Source organism: Musca domestica, unplaced genomic scaffold (genome assembly GCF_030504385.1).
Source record: "Musca domestica strain aabys unplaced genomic scaffold, Musca_domestica.polishedcontigs.V.1.1 1, whole genome shotgun sequence".
Lineage (NCBI taxonomy): Eukaryota > Metazoa > Arthropoda > Insecta > Diptera > Muscidae > Musca > Musca domestica.
This window is the reverse complement of record NW_026712114.1, coordinates 7,741,415-7,762,835: the sequence shown is the minus strand read 5'-3', so window position 1 is coordinate 7,762,835 and position 21,421 is coordinate 7,741,415. Positions and strand designations below refer to the sequence as shown.

Below are 21,421 nucleotides of genomic sequence, written 5' to 3'. Positions count from 1 at the left end.
CGTCTGGCCGTTCGTCCATCTGCCCGTCTGTTGTAATCACGCTACAGTCAAAACGAATTAAGATAGGAAGCTAAATTTTTTTCACAAATCTGTCTTTAGTCTGCAGGCAGGTCAAGTTCTAAGATGGGTTATATCGGTCCACGATATCATGTAGCCCCCATATAACGGTACCCTCCGATATTCCTTATTTTGATGATTTTAGCCACATTTTTCAAGGGAATTCTCTTATTATTTTTTCACTCCCTTTCTTTTTGGCTTTTTCTATCCTCTTGCTTGCTTCTTTATATCGCCTCTCCGTTATCCTCTTCCTCGATTCTCCGTCTGTCAATTTCTGCTTCTTTATATCGCTTCTCTGTTTCGTTACCTCTTCGTTCTATCCTTTTTATACCCTACACCACAAGGTGGTCAGGGTATTATGTCTTTGTGCATTTGTTTGTAACAGGCAGAAGGAAACGAGATAGACCCATAGTTCCTTTTGATGATCTGCATAGAATCACATTCTGAGTCGATTTATGCATGTCCGACCGTCTGTCCGTCCGTCTGTCCGTCCGTCTGTCCGTCCGTCTGTCCGTCTGTCCATGTATTTTTGTAAACAAAGTACAGGTCGCATTTATTGCCCGATCCAGATGAAATTTTGCAAAGATCTTTTGTTTGGCCCAAGGACGAACCCTATTGAAATTGGAGATAATCGGTCAAAATTTAGATATAGCTTCCATATATATCTTCGTCCGATTTGCTTTTTATTGTGCACCAAACGTGTAATGTCAGTCCGAATAGTATGGAATTTTGCACGTATGATCAGATTGGACCTGAAAATAAGTATGCCAAATTTGATCGAAATCGGTTCAGATATAGCTATAGCTGCCATACATATTGTTCATCCGATTTGTTTTTTTGTCCTTCGCATCCGTAATATGCACTCTGTAACAACAATATTTGGGGAACTATATCAAATACAGCTCAGAAATACATTTGCTAAATTTTATCGAGATCGGTTCAGATAGCTCCCATATATAACTTCGTCCGATTTACCTTTGATTATGCACCAAGCGTCTAATATTTGTCCAAATGGGATGAAACTTGGCACTTACGACCGAATTGTGTCTAGAAGCAAGTATGTCAAATTTGTTGAAGATCGGTTCAGATATAGCTATAGCTCCTATATATATTGTTCATACGATTTGTTGTATTTGTTACCCACAGCCGTAATATGCACTCCGTAACAACGATATTCAGGGAAATATATCAAATGCAGCTCAGAAATTTTTTTTTGCCAAATTTAATCGAGATCGGTTCAGATTTGGATATAGCTCTCATATACATCTTTATTGATTTCAAATTAATTTTGCACCACATGGGCAATTCAAGTCCGAATTTAAAAGATACAAATGCTTCGCATATTTAGTACTTTGAACTTTAAATTCTAATTATAATCATAGCGTGTATGTTTGAATTCTCCCATAAAAACTTTTAATTGTTATGTGGAGCTATACTAAATTAGCAAAGTGATGTAGGGTATCAAAAAGTCGGCCCCGCCCGACTTTAGGACTTTCATTACTGGTTTATTTTTCCTTTATCTTAATGCATTTGAATTATTCACGCCTCCGGTTCCTTTCACTTCCACTAAACTGAAGGCTCGAACGACGAAGGATAGAAGTGAAAGAAAACTTACTACTTTAATAGCTTTTCAAAATCACCAAAAATATATTAATTTTTGTTTTTTTTTCACAATAAATAACAAATTAATTCACAATAAGGTATTTTGACAGTAAAATTGCTTGCTGTTTGATTGCACCTAGACCATATCCCATAATAAATGTTAATATGTCCAGAAAATAAGTCAAAATCGTATGTAAACCATAATGCTCCTTGTCAATATCAAACGGGAACTACCAGAGCAGTCAAAGTGTGGCTATGATAAACTATTTGCCGCAATAATTATTTTATTCCCTCATGACAGAGAATCACACAAATTTGTACACACGTGTATCCTCTTCTTCCCTAAAAAAAAACTTTCTTGTAAGTATATTTTTGTTAATATTAATAACAATTTTTATATCAATTTACCGAGAAAACTTTTCTGTTAAATAAGCAAGGAGGCTCTCCAATTACAAAGGCCACACAACTTCCACTGCCAAAAGGGCAAACAATAGCCTATCATTTCCACGAATGCTAAAATGTTCATAGGGACAAACAAAAACAAACAGTTTCAATTTGAACGCCACCGGGAAGACAACATCAAGTCATGCACTATCCAAACGATTTCGCCTACTTCAAGAGAACTAACTTTAATCACCCCCGAGGGCTGCAAGTTTTCAAGGACACTCCTATCCACATGCCATCAACTAGACAATTTGAAATAAGATTGACTCAACGCCTTCTGAAATTCTGTCAAAACACTATTCATGGGGTAAATCACATATGGGAACCTCGTACCCGACCAGCTGTGCGGGTATTTTGGTGTTTGATTGTCACCGCAGCCCTGGTTGGTTGCATAATTCTCTACAACACCGTTACCCAACGTCATCGTGAGGGAATTCTAGTCACGGTCGTTGAGACATCACATCTACCCATACAAACCATACATTTCCCGGCAGTGGCTGTCTGTCCTGTCTACCGCATCAATTGGATGCGTTACAAGGCGGCTGAAGAGCGTTTTCTGCCACGCTATGCAGCCAAAGAGGCCAACAGTGCATTTTATCATCTTCTCATGCTGCTGGAGCGTATGACATTCACAAGGCTTAACCTCATCGCAGAATTTTTAGAGGTCAAGAGAGTACCGAGATCTGTTCGAAATATTGAACTGTCAGAGGTGGCGAAATTTATGTCGCTGCGCTGCGATGCGATTTTCAGTTGGTGTATTTTCGATAAAACCCAAATGGATTGTTGTAAAATTTTTGTACCCGAAATTACCAGCAGGGGTGTGTGCTTGGTATTTAATTCCGTTATATCCAAGGAGTCGAGTATAAAAAAGGTAAAAATGGATTTTGTTACCAATACTTATATGGGTAAAATGTAAATGGGTATGACGGGTGTTACACTTTGACATTCTTTCAAATTTCTGCCATACTTACATTTAGCTCACGGATAGCTTCTACCCCTGGAGATCTCGATCGAGCGGTGAGGGTTCTGGTTTGTCATTTGGACTACACTATAATCGGAGCCTGATGCGGCCAGGAAGTCAGAATCCTTTTGTTTTCACTGTAAGTATACATAAAGCAAGTGACTTAATAATACATCACCGCCCAGACGAAACGGCTGAAGCTAGAATCTTGAAATTTTGGGTGAGGGTCATTCTTGGTGCGAATGTGTCAGATATGGCTGGTTTTTTTGTAATTTAACAATTAGTTCTAGAACGGTACGGAAACCATTAAAAAGTACTGAATATGATACCCTTTGTATTTGAGGAAGCTGTAGAGATATAACTCTTAAATTTGAAGTGAGGGTCACTGATTCGTACTATAAGTGTACGAAAAGTACTAAAATATACTAAATGTGGTACAAATTCGTATCATGTGAACGGTTAAAGCTTGAAATTCGGAATGGAAATCAAAGTTGAGGTTGGTGTAAGAAGGTAGTGTTGGAAGGGTGTTCTCATGAATAAAAAGTACTAAAAGGTACTAAATTTGACACAATTTGAATTTGGAGGAACGGATGGAGCTGGAATCCTGAAATTTAAAATTAACATTACTGGAACTAAATTTGATACCATTTCGATTCTGCTTGAACCGATGGAGCTGGAATGCTGAAATTGTGGAAATAAGATTATTATTTCATTGTAGGACTAAGACATGTAGGTAGTTTTGGAAATTAATACTTATGTGTACTAAATGGTACTAAATTAGGTATAATTTAAATTTTGGGTACGATTTCTATGGGATTACATCATTAGTTATGACAATGTGTACTTATGCGTATTAAATTTGGTACAATTTGGATTTGGAAGAACGGACGCAGCTGGAATCCTGAAATTAACATTACTGGTAGAGTGTAGGATTGGGGAATGGTGGTAGTTTTCGAAATTCGTACTTATGTGTACGATAAGTACTTAATGGTACTAAATTCGGACAAAGTCAAACGACATAATTTTTAATTTTTTTTAAATTTTATTGAATGAAAGCAAAAAATTTCGGAAATGGCATCAAATTTTAGAATAAGTATAGATTTGTTCGAATTGGTCACCTTTGGCACGAATTATGGCTTTCAAACGGCTAATGAAACAGTCACAAGCTGCCTAATTGTTGCTCCGCGGTATTTTGGCCCATTCCTGGCAAAGCGCTTGCTTGAGGTAATCGACACTTTGGCATTTTTTAGTGCCAACCTTGCTTTCCAAAATACTCCAGACACAATAGTCCAACGGACTGGTATCCAGAGATTTTGGTGGCTATTGTGCGCTGGAAATGAAGCGAGGAATCTCATTTTGTAACCAATCTTGGGTGGCGGGTGCTGGTCTGCGGCCAAAATGTTTGCGTGCCCATGGCTTTCATACACCCTCCAGGATATTTTCGCGATAATATTCTGCATTTATTATGATGCCACGGTCAATTAATGCGAGCAAAGAGCGACCATCGGCTGTTATGGCGGCCCACACCATCACCATGGCTGGTGCTTTAGTTCTGGTGGCCAACCAAGTAAAGACAATCATTTTGTGTCTTTACAAACTGCTGGACAACGAATGTTTTCTCATCGGAGAAACCCGAATTCGGCAGTTTACCACTTTCTGTCAAGCGAAGCAATTCTTTAGCTATTTTGAGTTTATTTTCTTTCTGTTGTGGTGCAAGTTCTTGCACTTTTTGGAATTTCAATGGCTTTATCCCATCATTTTTCAATATTTTTCGAATGGTATATTGTGATATGTTTAGCTCACGAGCCATTTTTCGGCAATTTCTTCTGATATAAATATAAAAAAATCACACTATCGCACTTGGATTCGATCACAAATAATTTTTTTCACAAATAATGCTTTCGTACGCTTGTAAACAATATAATGAGCTGTCACTGAAACAATTTTAACAGCTGTCGGACGAGTGACTTAGAAATGATAGCAGTCTGACCGCAGTCTGTAACAATTTCGGTAAATAATGTCGCCAAATCATAAATACCGAACATAGGGAGGTACCGTTATATGGGTACGCAAAAACCTCACCTTTTTATCCAATGTTTTGTCATAGGCTGTAGCATTACGAACTTCAAATACGAAATTTGATATGCTCTGAATGATCTGGGGGTAGAACTTTTTTTGACACATCTATCCTACACTCCAACATTCTGAATTGGTCGGTTCGGCCCATATAATGGATTTAGTTTAGATTTAGTATAGTTCAAATTTCGAAAAATCCTCAATCACTAACAGCTGAAACAAGTAAAATACATTAAGTTCGGCCGGGAAAAACTTTTAATACCCTCCACCTTAGGGTAAAGGAAACATTGGAGCCTATATACCAATTTTTAGACATATTCATGGGAAAATGTGCCAAAAATCATAAAAATACCGAATATCGGAAAATAGGCTTAATGGAGCTATACAAAAATGTGGACATACAGTGTTTCGCAAAAAGAGCTAGAACCCATTAAGACCTACAAATACCAATTTTCAGAAAAATCCGTCAAAATATGACAAAAATCATCAAAATACCGAATATCGGGAGGTACCGTTATATGGGACTATACCAAATTGTGAACCTATAAATGCAATGTTTCGCCAAAGGAGCTGGAACCTATTATGACCAACAAATACCAATTTTTAGACAAATCAGTGAAAAAATGTGGCAAAAACCATCAATAGCGAATATCGGGAGGTACCTTTATATGGGGGCTATACCAAAGCGGGGACCTATACATGCAATGTCTCGCCACACGAACCCGTCAAGATTTTAACTTTATCTGTTCACATTATTCCAAATGGTACCGGTTCAAATAGCCGGATTTATCTCACCCTCTACACACCAGCATTGACCCACATGCTAAATTTCAAAATTCTATGTTCAGCCAGTCACGCAGTCCTCAATTGAAATGGGCTGGTCTGTATAGACATGAGCTTTAACATAGCCCCACCGATCCCGAAGGTGAAATAAAATGTTCACAAAATTAAATAATTTTCAATGGCTTACTTATCAATAACAATGAACAACATTCCGAGGCTAAATTGAGTATTTCTTATGGAAATCATCTCTGACAATGAATTGAATTTAAAAATTCCCAAATATTGCTATATTTGTAATTTTGTTCTTTTTTCCTAGCTTCTAATAAAAGATGATGACGAGTGGAGTGACACGTTATTTCATATCATTCAAAAAAATACCCACAACAGTTTTATGGTAACTCCAACAATTACCGAGACTGCGAGGAGCACTCGTCACCTAGATCCTGCAAAGCGCAAATGTGTATTTTCGGTAATATTTATTTTATTGTTTTTGATATTTACAAACACCTCCGCAAAAAATATACTTCATTAATTTTTCCAGGATGAAATATCAACGAAATACGATCACATTGAGGGTTTGGAATTTAAAAAAATTAATTGCTTGATTCGATGCGAGCAGAGATATTTAATAGAAGCCTGTAACTGTACAATGTCAATGTTCTTTCCAGAAATATGTAAGAATTGTTATTGAGCATTACAAAATTATTATTGGTATATATATTTTCAGCTTCACAACCGGAATGCAAGGTGTCCGATTTAAGGTGTATTTACGAGAATTGGGGTAGGTCAAGGGAAATTAAAAAAGAAACACATATACATATTTTTGTATTTCCAAAGGTCATACCCTAACATTTACCCTTTCTTTTGCCTTAGATATTTTCACTTACCTGAAGGAACCTCTACAGGATGAGTACATGAATGACACCCGGCGTGGCATGACTTGTGATTGTGTTGATGGCTGTAAGTCGTTGTTGTATTTGGTGGAACTTAATGTTATAGGATTACCCAAGTATGTGTGATATAGTAATTATAATAATATATATGTGTTAGTATGAGTGTAAAGTCATTAAATTAATTTATTTTCAGTGCTAATGACAGCCTACCGGAAATATCGGCCGAAATTTATTTTGCCAAAAATACTCTAACCAAATATGCAGCACGTCTCCAGTATACCTACTTGGATCTGATATCGAATTTTGGTGGCATTTTGACATTATTTTTGGGTGCATCAATATTGAGTTTTGTGGAAATAGGTTATGCCATTGTTAGAGAACTTTTCATATTTTCTTTGTATAAATTGACAACACGAAAGAAGAAACGACGTATACATGTTGTGAAAAGTAATAGGCGGGAGAATAAAAAGAAAATAAATACTGCTAAAAAATAAAATTAATAAATATTTGATTTTTTATTGTAGTTTAAAAAAGGATATTTAAAATTACATACATGCATTTAAAATAGCAGTGTGCAACATAAAAAATAATTATAAGGAAAATACGGCAGATTGCGAAAGTAGAGCTAAAAGTAGGAGACACGTGTATCGATTTTTTAAAGTTTACATCGCAAAGTAACCTAGTAAGTTCGCCCTTTTCCACATTCTGAAATATTACAATATTGCAGATAAAATCACTAAAAGAAGGTCAAAATTAATTAATTATATTCAAATCTGAACCGATCACTATAAAAATTAACTGAGGTATTCATATGCTGTATCTGATAGGTGGCAGAAAATATCGCTGTCATGGAGAGCATAAGTTTAGGTTTGTTCGAATTAGTCACTTTTGGCACAAATTATGGCCTTCAAGCGGCCAACGAAACGTCACACGTTGCCCGAATGTTGCTCTGCAGTATTTTGGCCCATTCCCGGCGAAGCGCTTGCTTGAGGTGATCGACACTTTGGTTTTTTTAGTGCCAACCTTGCTTTCCAAAATACTCCAGACACAATAGTCCAACGGATTGGTATCCGGAGATTTTGGTGGCCATTGTGCGCTGGCAATGAAGTAAGGAACCTCATTTTGTAACCATCCTTGGGTGACGCGTGCTGAGTGCGATCGTGCTGAGTCCTGTTGGAATGTCCAAGGTGTGCGGCCAAATGTTTGCGTGCCCAAGGCTTTAATACAACCTCCAGAATATTTTCGCGAGAATATTCGGCATTTATTCTGATGCAACGGTCGATTAATACAAGCGGAGAGCGACCACCGGCTGTTATGGCGGCCCACACAAACACAATGGCCGGCGCTTGAGTTCTGGTGGCCAACCGAAGGTGCACATTTTCAGCTGACCTCATTGGCAAGTAAACACGATCATTTTGTTTGTTTACAAACAGCTGGACAACTAATGTTTTCTCATCGGAGAAAACCAAATTCGGCAGTTCACCACTTTCGGCAAAGCGAAGCAACTCTTTAGTTCTTTTAAGTCTATTTTCTTTCTGTTGCGGTGTAAGTTCTTGGACTTTTTGGAATTTCAATGGCTTTACCCCGAGCTCATTTTTCCATACTTGCCGAATGGAATTTTGCTATATGTTCAGCTCACGAGCCATTTTTCGGCCCCTGCGACGCGCTTCTTTACTTTTCGAACCATTTCTGCTGATGTTCCTGCTTTCTTCCCTCCACTTCCCTGACGTTGGGCTACGCCACCAGTATCACGGTAACGAGAGATGGTACGAGACACAAAAGATTCATTCATATTAAATGCTGGAGTGCTCTAACAATAGCCACTTGTGGTTTTCCAGCCAAATATAAAGAAATCACACTATCACGATTGATTTTCATCCATCACGAATAACTTTTTTTCTGGAAAATTCTCTCCAAAATGCTTTTGTACGCTTGTAAACAATATAATGAGCTATCGCTGGAATAATTGTAACAGCTGTCGGGAGAGTTGCTTAGAAATGACAGCGGTCTGAAGTTGATTGCAGTTTTTTCATCTGTGAGAAAATTACATTCGAATATTATGAAAGTGTCAGAGGAAGAACTATTCAAGATCAAATTCCATTGTGAGTCTCTGAACAAAGGAAATTTGTATATTCAATATGTACCATGAAAAAATATAATCAACTTTTGCTAATTAAAACTCTAGTTTATTTTTGAAAATTTAGCACCTTTTTCCAATTTGCTGCAAAAAAAAAAAACTTAAAATTTCAATGTCCAATTGCCAGTCCTGCTTGTGAAAAATTCAAAGTGTATTTGATAGAACTCGTTTGCAGATCAGAATCCCAAAGGGGTTTCGGCTGCATGTGCCAAACTTTGGTAAAGCCTTTATATAGGCAATATTTACAGAGGGACCTCTATAGTTCAAAATATTTTTGGCAACATTTAGGTAAGAGATTTGAAATTTGCTAGAAATCTTTGGATTATATCTAGAATCATTGGTGCTGAAAATGGTAAAAGTTCCTCCCAATGTTAGATATTGCGAGGGGTATTCCATAAAGTAGATCGATAGGACCCACATTCTGAAATTTAGTAAAATTTTTTGTATATTATTTCCATGATTGACACTTTCTGCCTAAAGCGAAATTTTGTTTACTTTCAGACATTTCACATATACTATTAACATTCTTTCAAAAAAAACATACTTTTACAGACCTCCAACTCCTTATTCAAAAATGTCCAAGTGAGCGACGACAGGTACGCTTCATCGTATTATAGCGGCGAATAGTAACATTACACACTGATAGGTTTATGTCCGCGATAGGTAAACATTATTTTCGCTTGAACCACCAGTTAAGCGAATTCATGTAGTTGATAGGAAGTGGTAAATTACAGTTTTGAATTTTTAATTTCCTAATTTTTTTCTAATGCTGATTTTTTTATTTTTTTCTGACTACAACAAATAGTGAAAAGTCTAAAATTTTTATTTCAAAATCCTCGCACTCAATACATTCTATTTTAATTGAGAGAGATCTATTCGTAGAGCCTTGAAAAAGGGCAGTCTTGGTAATAAGGCTGGGTTTTGGAAGTTCATACGAAAAGTACTAAAATGTACTAAAAATTCTGCCATATGAAATGAGAGCCACTGATGAAGTGCAGGATACGTGTACCATAGGGTTTTTGGTAATTCGAACTTTAATGTTACAAAAAGTTCTAAAATGGTACTAAACTTCTACAATGACGTGAACAGGTGGAGCTAAAACCTTAAAATTTGGTATGAGAACCAAGGACGGAAAGTAAGTTTGATACATGAAGGTGGGATGAAACTGGAATTTTTAAATTTTGTGTTAGTTTTGAAAATGTAAATTGCAGTAGGTGTCTAGCCTAGACATATGGAGATGATTTTGGAAATATGTACTACAAGTACACGAAAAGTACTAAATGGTACTAAATTTGGTCTTGGCTATAGGTAGAGATAAAATTCCTAGATTTGATTTTTAGATTATTGTTAAATTGTTATTGTTATATTTAAATTAAAATATGGAGGTGATTTTGAAAATGCATATTATAATTGTACGATAAAATACTGAATGGTACTAAATTTGGTATTGGGTGAAAGGTTAGTACTGAAATACTCAAATTTTATATTGAGGTCCATATTGGTATCTAGGATTTAGATATAGACGTATATGTAGAAAAATATTCAATGCCGCTAAATTTGGTATTCGGTGAAGGGATAGTGATGGGATCCTCAAATTTGATATCGAGGTCATTGTTGGTGCCTGTGGTTAAGTTATGGAGGTGGTTTTAAGAATGAGTACTATAACTATACGATAAATACTAATCCATTCATTTGTTACCTGGAATTGAGACATAGAGATGGTTTTTGGAAATTTGCACTATAGTACAAAAGTACTGAATAGTAGTACTAAATTTGGTATTGGTTAAAGGTATAGAACTGGAATCCTCAAATTTAATATTGAGGTCCTTGATGGTATCTGGAAGATATGGAGATATGAAGGTGGTTTTGGAAATGTGTACTTTAATTGTATCAAATCAAATATAGTACTGAATTTAATATTGACTGAAGAGATAGAGCTGAAATCTTGAAATTAAATATTGAGGTCTCCATTGGTATCTGAAATTGAGATATGAGGGTGGTTTTGGAAATGTGTACTCATAATTGTACTAAATTTTACTAAATTCCGTATTGAGTGAAAGGATAGAGTTGATATACCGAAATTCGATGTTGAGGTTTCTATTGGTATCTGGAATTGATATATGGAAGTGGCTTTGGAAATAGGTACTATAATTGTACTATAAGTACTAAATGTGTTATTGGGACAAGGTATAGGACTGGAATACTCAACTTTGATATTGAGATATTAGGAGAAGGGATAGAGATGAGATTCCGAAATTGATATAGAGAGCCACTGTAGGTTTCTGGGATAGAAATGAAAAATTGGATGTGGGTCCAATGTGCAATAGTTTTACTTATATCCTCCTCGGTAAACTTTAAAATAAAAGATTTTGAAGACTTGTTAGTGTAAAACCTAAACATTTGTCAATTATTCGATCCGACAAAAGAAATCCTTGAATAATGTATAAAACCTTGAATGTCGGAAAATTTAGTACAGTGTATGAAAGCTTTAATACATTTTTTTATCTGGAAAAAGGCCTAACTCGAATTGCTGAAACGAATTTTAAATTTAAAGATGGACTTTTTGCTAACGAAGTATCAGGCACTTGCTGGTCTGGTATATAGTAAAAAGTAATGCTTTATATTCAAGTTACATTTATTTAACAAAGATTTCAAAACGTACAACATTGATCTACAAAAAATATGTACAATTTCATTTTTATATAATATATACATATATCTATATAATTTTATTTAAATAATTGGCATTTGTATTTGTTTTTGTTTATGATTAAATCATCTAATGATACGTCACTGTGCAGTTAAATATATTTTTGTCTTTTAAAATTGAGTTTTAACAATTTGTATATGTATATATTTTGGAAGATAAGTGGATTAACAAACATTTAACTATCTACAACTAGTTAACAGGTTTGAATTAAGTATTGATTTTTTCCTCTAAATGTTACTATATTTTCTGATAATACACAGATAATGGAAGTATTTCGGTTACATTTTTTTTGTTTGGTGGATACAAAGAGACATTGGGTTTATATGGTTGTTATTGTTTTGAAAATTTTTGTTGGTTTTGTTGTTTGTAAGTTTAATTAGTTTTGGTTTTCGAAGGAAGGAAGTTATTTTAAATCAGTCTTTTTATTTGACACGACGACGGCTACTGCTGTTGTTACGTCCCTTTCTGGGTGACATTATACCGGGCTTCTTTTTCGATATGTCAATGGTGGTACTTAGGGCAATGCCAAATTGAGCTGCATAATAGGTGATCATAATCCAGAGCTGGAAAGAGAAAAGTTACACAAAATTATGTTGGGATCTTTGATTCCGAACACAAATGTCTTCCATACTTACCCTTGCATTTGGAATTGATAGCAAGAACATATCCAAGGCAATCATACCATCAGACACCACAAACAATACACTGCAGATTGCACACAAAATAAACAGGGGAGTTTTTTGGTGGACGGTCCGGGCAGTGGCACGATAACACATGGTCAGCAAGAGGAAGCCATAAACGGGCATTCCCACAATCAAGACACCCTCAAGATGTTTGGCAACAACAGCAATGGCTAAAATCAATTCAAAAATAATACTTAATTTTATTCCCAAAATATATTAAATTTCCGATCCTTACCTACGGCCCATAACACAAAAAAGGGTATGCCCAATTTCCAATTCAGCGGCTTTAAACCAAATGCCGATATGTAAAAGATTTGAGCAACAGCAAATGAACCCATGCCATGTGGGAACATATCAATATTGAGCAGAACATCACCACCACACGAGAATACCAGGCCAATGAGTATCAGCAGGGAATATTTGTACCTGTGAAAATAGAAAATTAATCAAAATGTTTAAATTTAATATCAGATCATTACTTACTGTTTGTTGAATGCGAATCCCTTCATCACAACGAAAAACATAAGACTTACAATGGGTGCACACTTCAGAATGGTCGTCCATAGTTCACCGTGGGGATTTCTGACAAAAGCAAAGTACAAAACCACAAAATTGACAAAGGGTGCCAAATTGAGAGCTTGACTTTTACACTGGGGGAAGAGTAAAGAATAAAATTAAGATTTAATAAAAAATAGAAATAGTTCTAACTATCTAATGTTATAGAATGAATTAAAGTGCCAGCCAAAGCCTTGTCTTTGGGAATACATAGGAGTCTTATAAGTTATTTGTTGAAGATTTGAGAATTTGCTGAAAATGGTATGGAAGGTCATGCATATGAAACAACTAGCAAGTGCCCGGTACTTCGTCAGCGAAAAGTCTACCTCAAAATTTTAGATTTGGTCCAACAATGCTTATTAGGTCTTTTTAATACTAAAAATGCAACATTTGTACAGTTTGATAATTTTTTAACCAAACTTCACACGTCGTACGTAACTCTTAGACTTTCAAGGTTTAATATATTATTCAAATTTTTTACTTTTTCGGAAAGAATAATGAAAAAATGTTTACCTTTACAACAAAAAACCTTTAAGCTCTTTTATTTTGAAGTCTACCGAGAAGGATGTTAATAAAACCTTGCACAATGGACCCACATCCAATTTTTCTATTCATAACTATTTTAACGTATATATTAAATTTCAGAATTTTATATCCATCCCTTCACCCAATACCAAATTTGTTACCGTTTTGTACTTTTCATTCAATTATGGTACACATTTCCAAAACCACCTCCATACCACAATTCCGGACACCAACGGTGATCTCGACATGAAATTTCAGAATATCAGCTCTATTTCTTTACACAATACCAAATGAAATACTATTTAGTACTTTTCGTACAATTATACAGGGTGAGACGAAAAAACTGCAACCAAATTCAGACAGTTGTCATTTTTAAACGTCTCCTCCGACAGCTGTTTGGCTGGAAAACCACAAGTCGTTACAGCACTCCAGCATTTAACTGTGAATAAAAATTTTGTGTCTCCTACCATAATAGCTCGTTACCGTGATACTGGTAGCGTAGCCTAACGCCAAGGAAGTAAACGGAAGAAAACAGCAACATCAGCAGATATGGCTCGAAAAGTAAAGAAGCGACTTGATCGAAACCCGCGTCGCAATGGCCGAAAAATGGCTCGTGAGCTGAATATATCGCAATATTCCATTCGGCAAATATTGAAAGTCGGGGTCGGAAAGAAAATAGACTCAAAAGAGCTAAGAGTTGGCCAGTTGTGAAATGCAGAATTCGGTTTTCTCCGATGAGAAAACGTTCGTTGACCGGCAGTTTGTAAACAAACAAAATGATCGTGTTTACTTGCCACAGAGGTCACCTGAAAATGTGCATCTTAGGTTGGCCACCAGAACTCATGGTGATGGTATGGGCCGCCATAACAGCCCATGGTCGCTCTCCGCTCGTATCAGAACAAATGCCGAATACTCTCGCAAAAATATTCTGGAGATTGTATTAAAGACATGGGCACACGAACATTTTGGCCGCAGACCTTGGATATTCCAACAGGACTCAGCATCATCGCACTCAGCACGCGCCACCCAAGAATTGTTACAAAATGAGGTTCCTCGCTTAATTTGCAGCGCACAATGGCCACCAAAATATCCGGATAACAATCTGTTGGACTATTGCGTCTGGAGTATTTTGAAAAGCAAGGTTGGCTCTAATACAAAAGTGTCGACCACCTGAAGCAAGCGCTTCGCCGGGAATGGGCCAAAATAACGAAGAGCAACATTCGGGCAGCGTGTGACGGTTTCATTGGCCTTTTGAAGGCCATAATTCGTGCCAAAGGTGACCAATTCGAACATTCCGACATTTTTTGCTTTCATTCAATAAAATTTAAAAAAAAAATGCAAATCCTATTTTCAAGTAGATTTCCTCCTCTTTACATTCCAAATACCAAAAATAAACTTTATATTGATGATATATCAAGTACTGGGCATGTATAGAAACTACCTAGAGATTATAGTTAAAAAGAAACTATAGAGAAGAGATTCTAGTTAATGAGAACCCAAATTGAAAAACTGTAGTTTATTCCTTTGGAAATTGTTGCTGAAACCTTTGAAATGCCCAAAATCAGGGGGTACATCTTTATGAGGTTTATGCCGAAACGTCTACCGATACACCACATTTTCAATACCAATAACAAGGTATTGTTCCGAATTTCAGAACTTTACATAAAATAATGAAGACTCAGATATGCAAAATGTGAAGACGGAATGAGTACCTTTTGGTACTTTTCGTAGACTTAGCATTCGAAATCCCTAAAAACGGTTTTGTTACATCTATGCTACACTAAAGCAGTGACACATTATGCATGCCATTCCACCAATACTAATGGCACCCTCTTATTACGAACTTCCAGAATACTTTCCAACCTTTGAAATTTTAGGAAATTCGTAATAAAAGGATACGAAAAGTACTAAACATTTAATACTTTCTCAAATATGGAAAGAGAGTATCTTATGGAGTACAGGGTTTTTATAAATTCGAACAAAACTTCTAAAATGGTCCCATTATGTGAATGGACAGAGCTAAAAACTGGAAATTTGATATTAGTATCAGGGTTGAAAAGTATGTATGATTTATGATGTAGGTAAATTTTTGTATTGGGGTTCCTGTTAGTGGAAGATTTTTTATGAAGATATGGTTTTGGAAATGTTTACTGCATGTGTACGAAAAGTACTAAATAGTATTTTTTGCAAAATTGGTGAGATAATGCTTGAAATCTGAAATTTGGTATTGGGTCGCTATTCGTGTTAAGCCTAAGCATACGGAGTGATTTCGGGAATTTTTACTATGTTTGTACGAAAAGTACTAAATGGAATTTATGGAATGTACTTACAATTTTGAAATTTGTATCTGTGTTTAAGATTTGTCGGTGTTTTGGAATACTCGCTATATTTGTACGAATAGTACTAAATGGTACTAAATTAGATATTGGGTGAAGGGATAAGACTGGAATACCGAAATTTAATATTGAGGTCTTTGTTGGTATCTCAAGTTGTGAGGTTTTAGAAATATGTACTATATTTGCACAAAAAGTACTAACTAGTACTTAATTTTTTATTGTATAAAGGGATAGAGCTGTAATCCTGATATTTGATATGGATGTCCCTATTGTAGCTGAGAAAAGGAGATGGTTTTGGAAAAGCATACTGTGAACGTAAGAAAAGTGCAGAGCTTGAATTCTGAAATTTGATATTGAGCACTTTGATGGTTTCTAAGATTTAGATATGGCCAATTATTATTATTAAAGACGTTGAAATAGTATTGGGCAGAAAAATTGGATTGTGCAAGGGTTTGACTAATATGCTCTTCGGTAACTTCAAAACCAAAGAATTGGTAAATTTTTTGATTATCATTTTCGTTAAAGGAAACATTTAAACATGAAAAATAAAGTGAACTGGTGCAGTGGAAAATTTAGTAATATGCATAAAGATTTGTATGGAAATGTTGTTCAGAAATAATGATACCAATTTTGAACACAAAAAAAGAACTGTTGGACCAAATCTAAAATTTTAAAGTGAAATTTTAGCGGGCGCCTGCTAATTTTTATATAACTTTTTGCCTATATTCCATAACAAGAATCACACGAGTATTTAAAAAATCGGTCTACCGAAACATTCGGCCTGTAATTTAATTTTAATAGTTTCACGATTAATTTGAATGATTAGTGATTGGTCAATTAATACTTTAAAGGACATCAATGTAAAATTTTGATAAAATGTTTTTAGTTTTAAAAAAATATATAGGCTAAACTAAAATAGAGAAATTCGTTTCCACTGGTTAATCGGATAGCAACCATATATTTCAACAAATCTCCAACAAGAAGCTATAAATAACGGTGATTAGATTAAAGACCAACTATAGATAAGTTTGATCAAGTATATGCCAATGGGTGTCGAAAACTACAGAATCATTGGTGGCAAAGACAAATATTTTCGATAATCTACTGAAAACGATACTGTACGACACTGTTGTTAGTAAAAGCGATAAGACTTTATGAGAGTTATATTGTTGCATGCGTATTGAAATTCGACCATTAATTTACATATCGCCCATTTACCCGCTGAGTGTCAAAATTAAAAAAATTGATTTGGCAGGAAACTAGTTTTAAATATTCGTTGGAAAATGGCATCCTACACCAAAAAGCTGATCACTTGAGATATGAGGATGAAATTCAGATCATTGCTATTGGATATGTGAAACATTACCCCAAGCTCAAGTAAGCCATAATCCATAAAGCTAACATTATAAGAGACATAAATATGTATTTCTCATCATTATCTAGGCAACTCCAATGACATCTCTTTAGAACAACCTATGTTTTAAGTTGAATACCTATCCTTTTTGCAATACGAAAGCTCTTTCATCTACATATTCATCCTTTTTGGTTATCAAAAAAGCTCTTCTCTTGTAAAAATATGTTATTGTTGCACAAAAACGCACAGAACCAGAACACACACCGACAGACAAGGTCAAGGACGCACAGGAAAACATACAATTTTCGCCTTCGACAATAACAAATGGACAAAGGGCGCGCAATAGGACCTTGTTTTGTAACAAAAAAACAATTTGGACCATAAATCACAATTAACATGAATGGTAGATAGCTATAATTAGAAATAAGTAAGGAATGCAAATTCAAGCAATTGTTGTTTTTTTTTTTAAATTTCGTAAAATTCACATCAAACAAAATATCCACAAAGCATGCAAAGGTAATAGAAATCCATGGAATTTCTGGCAAACAATTGGAAGCACAAGTAATGATTAAAATAATTTTCCAAAGCCAATATCAAAACTAAAAGCCAAAAAGCAATAACCATGAATTAAGAAAAAAAAAACTAAATTCTTTGGATGTCTGTACCTCTGCATGGGGCGGATGAGGACTTACAAGGTGAATTAAATCCGTCATTTTGTAAATTTCCGGTAATGATTTTCCACAGAATCAGCCACTTTCTCGACAATGTTTTGAAAAAATTGCGTGCACTTTTGTTGATGTTGCTATTGTTTTCTTCACCGTTTTTTTTTTTTTTTGCGCAGCCAGATACTCAAGTGATTGACCCCACTCACAAACCCAAAAGAACACACCGACACACGAACACGTACCCACAAACACGTTACACTGGCAAATTTTTTCTGAAGCGTGCCTGGTGCCGTACGAAGCGTTTAACTAAATTGACTGCCAGCAACTAACTAAACTACGGCGAAAACTCTCACTCATGCATCTAATTAGTGCCAAAGGTCTAGCTGGCTTTATCATTTGACAATTTCACTTACATACATACATATTTATTTATCTCGCTCTCGAGCCGGTAGCTACATACACACTAGCAACAAAGAGAGCTTTACGGCAGATAACAAACATAACAAATTTATTTATTTGTTGGAGGTTTGTTTGTTTGTTTTTATAAAATGCGTTCTGTTTTTTTGCCTCCCGCTCTTTCAAAACGCTCTCTCGGTTGGTGGGTTTTTTATCAATTAAGCTCTTTTTGAACAACCCCACTTTGGCACTCTCGTGAAATTTAAAACTCAGAGAAAGTTTGCATGTGAGAGAAAAGAGACACGGAATAGGTTTTTTGTTATTTTGAGAGAAAGCTCATTTTATGCTATCACTGAATGTTGAAACGTAATGTAAACAATCAACAGGTGAACCGAGCTTTATTTATTGTGTGACCTACTCTTTATGTGACAATCGGCAAACCTGACACGTGTAATATCCTATTGTAAAACAAGTTCGACCCGGCTTCATTATAATATATACTTAATTAAAATTAGGTTCAAATCTCAGGGAGCTGAGAAACCGAAATGAAGGTTGATATATGCGGCAGAACACTAAAAATCCCTAAACTCACGAAATCCAGCTAATTCCGTGCTGATTAGATTCATATTCCTTTGCGATAGATTTTGTTCTGAGGTCGCACGAGGGCTTCGCAAAAACTTTGGATAGAAAAAAGAACATTTAAATCATATTTCTGTTCTAACTTTTCAAAAAAATAAATAAAAACAATACAACATTTCTTGATAGGTGTGCCAATTGGACCCTAAACGTGGATTTCTCAGAAATATTTTTAAACACTTCAACATACTATTTTCTCATTTCGTTTGTAACTCCTCGAAATACAGGGTGAGATAAAAAAATCTGCAACAAAGTCAAACGCCATAATTTGGCCCATTCCCGGCGAAGCGCTTGCTTGAGGTGATCGACACTTTAGTCCAACGGATTGGTATCCGGAGATTTTGGTGGCCATTGTGTGCTGGAAATGAAGCAAGGAACCTCATTTTGTAAATATTCTTGAGTGACGCGTGTTGAGTGCGATGGTGCTGAATCCTTTTGGAATGTACAAGGTCAGCGGCCAAAATTTTTGCGTGCCCAAGGCTTTAATACACCCTCCAGAATATTTTCGCCTTAAAATTTGGCATTTATTCTGATGCCACGGTCGATAAATACGAGCGGAGAGCGACCATCGGCTGTTATGGCGGCCCACTCCATCACCATGGCCGGCGCTTGAGTTCTTGTGGCCAACCGAATGGGCACATTTTCAGCAGACCTCTTTGGCAAGTAAACACGATCATTTTGTTTGTTTACAAACTGATCGACAACGAATGTTTTTTCATCGGAGTAAACCAAATTTTTCATTTTTCAATATTTGTCGAATGGAATATTTCAATATGTTTTTTTTTTTGGTAACTGCGGCGCGGATTTCGTTCAAGTCGCTTCTTTACTTTTCGAACCATTTCTGCTGATGTTGCTGGTTTCTTCCGTCCACTACCTTGACGTCGGTCTACGCTACCAGTATCACAGTAACGAGCGATGGTACAAGGCACAAAAGATTTATTCACATTTAAATGCTGGAGTTCTCTAACGATAGCCACTCGTAACAAAAATCACGCTTGCATTCTATCACGAAAAACTTTTTTTCTGGAAAATTCTCACCAAAATGGACAAATTGATATAGAAGGCGAAAATTTTCCACACATGTGTATTTTGTCAGTAGGCAGATTAAGTTTGTAAATGTTTCATGGTAACTCCTTTTTATCGGTGTTTTGATAAAATTAGCGTCATTATTCAACGGAATTGTTTCAAATTTCATATTTGATTTTCGGAATCGGTACTACAACCTATGCAGGTTCACGTCTTCGTTTAGCCACCATTTAACGATACCTCCCTATATTCGGTACTTTAATAATTTTTGTGACACAATTCACCGGAATTGTTTTAAATTTCGTATTTAAGGTAGTAATGGATACTTCAACCTATGACATGAAATAATCTATGCAGATACATGTCTTCGTAGATCCCACATTTAACGTGAGGTACCACCCTGTTTTCGCTATTTTGATAATATAAGCGACATCTTTGAGAAATAAACTTTGATGCACTGTTGGAACTCTAAATGTGGGTCTATAAGGAAGATTTGTTGATGCACCTTGGAATTTCAAACGTAGAAGATAGGTTTTTTGAGATAGAAATTTGAACTAAAATTCATTCATTAGGAAGACTTTTTTATTATGAAGATGATGAACTGTTGGAACTCCAAAAGGGAATCTTTTAGAAATATGTTTTGATGGACTGTTAAAACTCCAAATGTGGATCTCAGAGGAATATATTTAGATATACTGTTATAATTCCAAAGGTAGAACTTTAAGTTAGGTTTTTGATGGTCTGTTTGAAACCCAATATAAATCAACCTTATAACGAATATTTTGAGATAATTTTGATATACTTTTTGGGACGTGCAGCTTTAAGACACATTTTGATGGGCTTTTTATACCCTCCACCATAGTATGGAGGGTATATTAAGTTTGTCATTCCATTTGTAACACCTACGAAATATACATTTTTGATCCCACAAAGTATATATTCTTGATCAGCATAAAATTCTATGTCGATTTAGCGATGTCTGTCCGTCTATCCGTCTGTGGAAATCACTCTAGCTTCCGAACGAAGTAAAGTAGGTTGATAAAATTTACTTAAATATGTTTTATGTCTGCAGGACTTTTGGTATTGAAAATGTGTCATGAAAGTCCAAGTTTTAGTATAGCCCTAATATAATGGTACCTCCCAATATTCGGTATTTTGATGATTTTAGCGACATTATTCACCGGAATTGTTTCAAATCTGGTATTTGAAGTTCGTAATGGATACTACAGCCTAAGACAGAGATTTGGCTGTCCAGGTCCACGTCTTCGTATAGCCGCCATATAACGGTACCTCCCGATATTCGATATTTTGATGACTTTAGCTACATTATTCATTTATTTTCAAGTTTCGCATCTGAATATTGTAATGGCTTATGACAAAAGTTGCCTATGCAGGTCCACGTCGTCGTATAGACTTTAATGTAACGCCTACATTCGCTATTTTTAAAATTTTAACGGTTTTATTATTATTATTATTATTATTATTATTATTATTATTATTATTATTATTATTATTATTATTATTATTATTATTATTATTATTATTATTATTATTATTATTATTATTATTATTATTATTATTA

At 35.4% G+C, this 21,421-nt stretch overlaps 2 protein-coding genes across 3 annotated transcripts; one reads left to right on the top strand and one right to left on the bottom strand.

Moving 5' to 3' along the window:
* The first annotated feature begins 2,078 nt into the window (after window positions 1-2,078).
* Window positions 2,079-9,539, top strand: LOC101897646 (pickpocket protein 19-like). The gene is made up of 8 exons (XM_059124201.1): window positions 2,079-2,974; window positions 3,081-3,203; window positions 6,240-6,392; window positions 6,465-6,597; window positions 6,651-6,704; window positions 6,797-6,932; window positions 7,010-7,270; window positions 9,506-9,539. The coding sequence occupies exons 1-8, from the start codon at window positions 2,246-2,248 to the stop codon at window positions 9,537-9,539; spliced, it is 1,623 nt and encodes a 540-aa protein (XP_058980184.1). The 5' UTR covers window positions 2,079-2,245.
* A 2,519-nt stretch (window positions 9,540-12,058) lies between these two features.
* On the bottom strand, window positions 12,059-18,131 carry LOC131800807 (lysoplasmalogenase-like protein TMEM86A). Of its 2 annotated transcripts, none has more exons than XM_059118525.1 (5): window positions 17,782-18,131; window positions 12,830-12,996; window positions 12,582-12,772; window positions 12,299-12,516; window positions 12,059-12,226 (listed from the first exon to the last, which is right to left on the bottom strand). In XM_059118525.1, the coding sequence occupies exons 1-5, from the start codon at window positions 17,827-17,829 to the stop codon at window positions 12,086-12,088; spliced, it is 765 nt and encodes a 254-aa protein (XP_058974508.1). In that variant the 5' UTR covers window positions 17,830-18,131; the 3' UTR covers window positions 12,059-12,085. The 2 variants fall into 2 exon arrangements, with proteins under 2 accessions (XP_058974508.1, XP_058974513.1); XM_059118530.1 differs by having other exon boundaries at window positions 17,809-18,131.
* Between the last annotated feature and the right edge of the window lie 3,290 nt (window positions 18,132-21,421).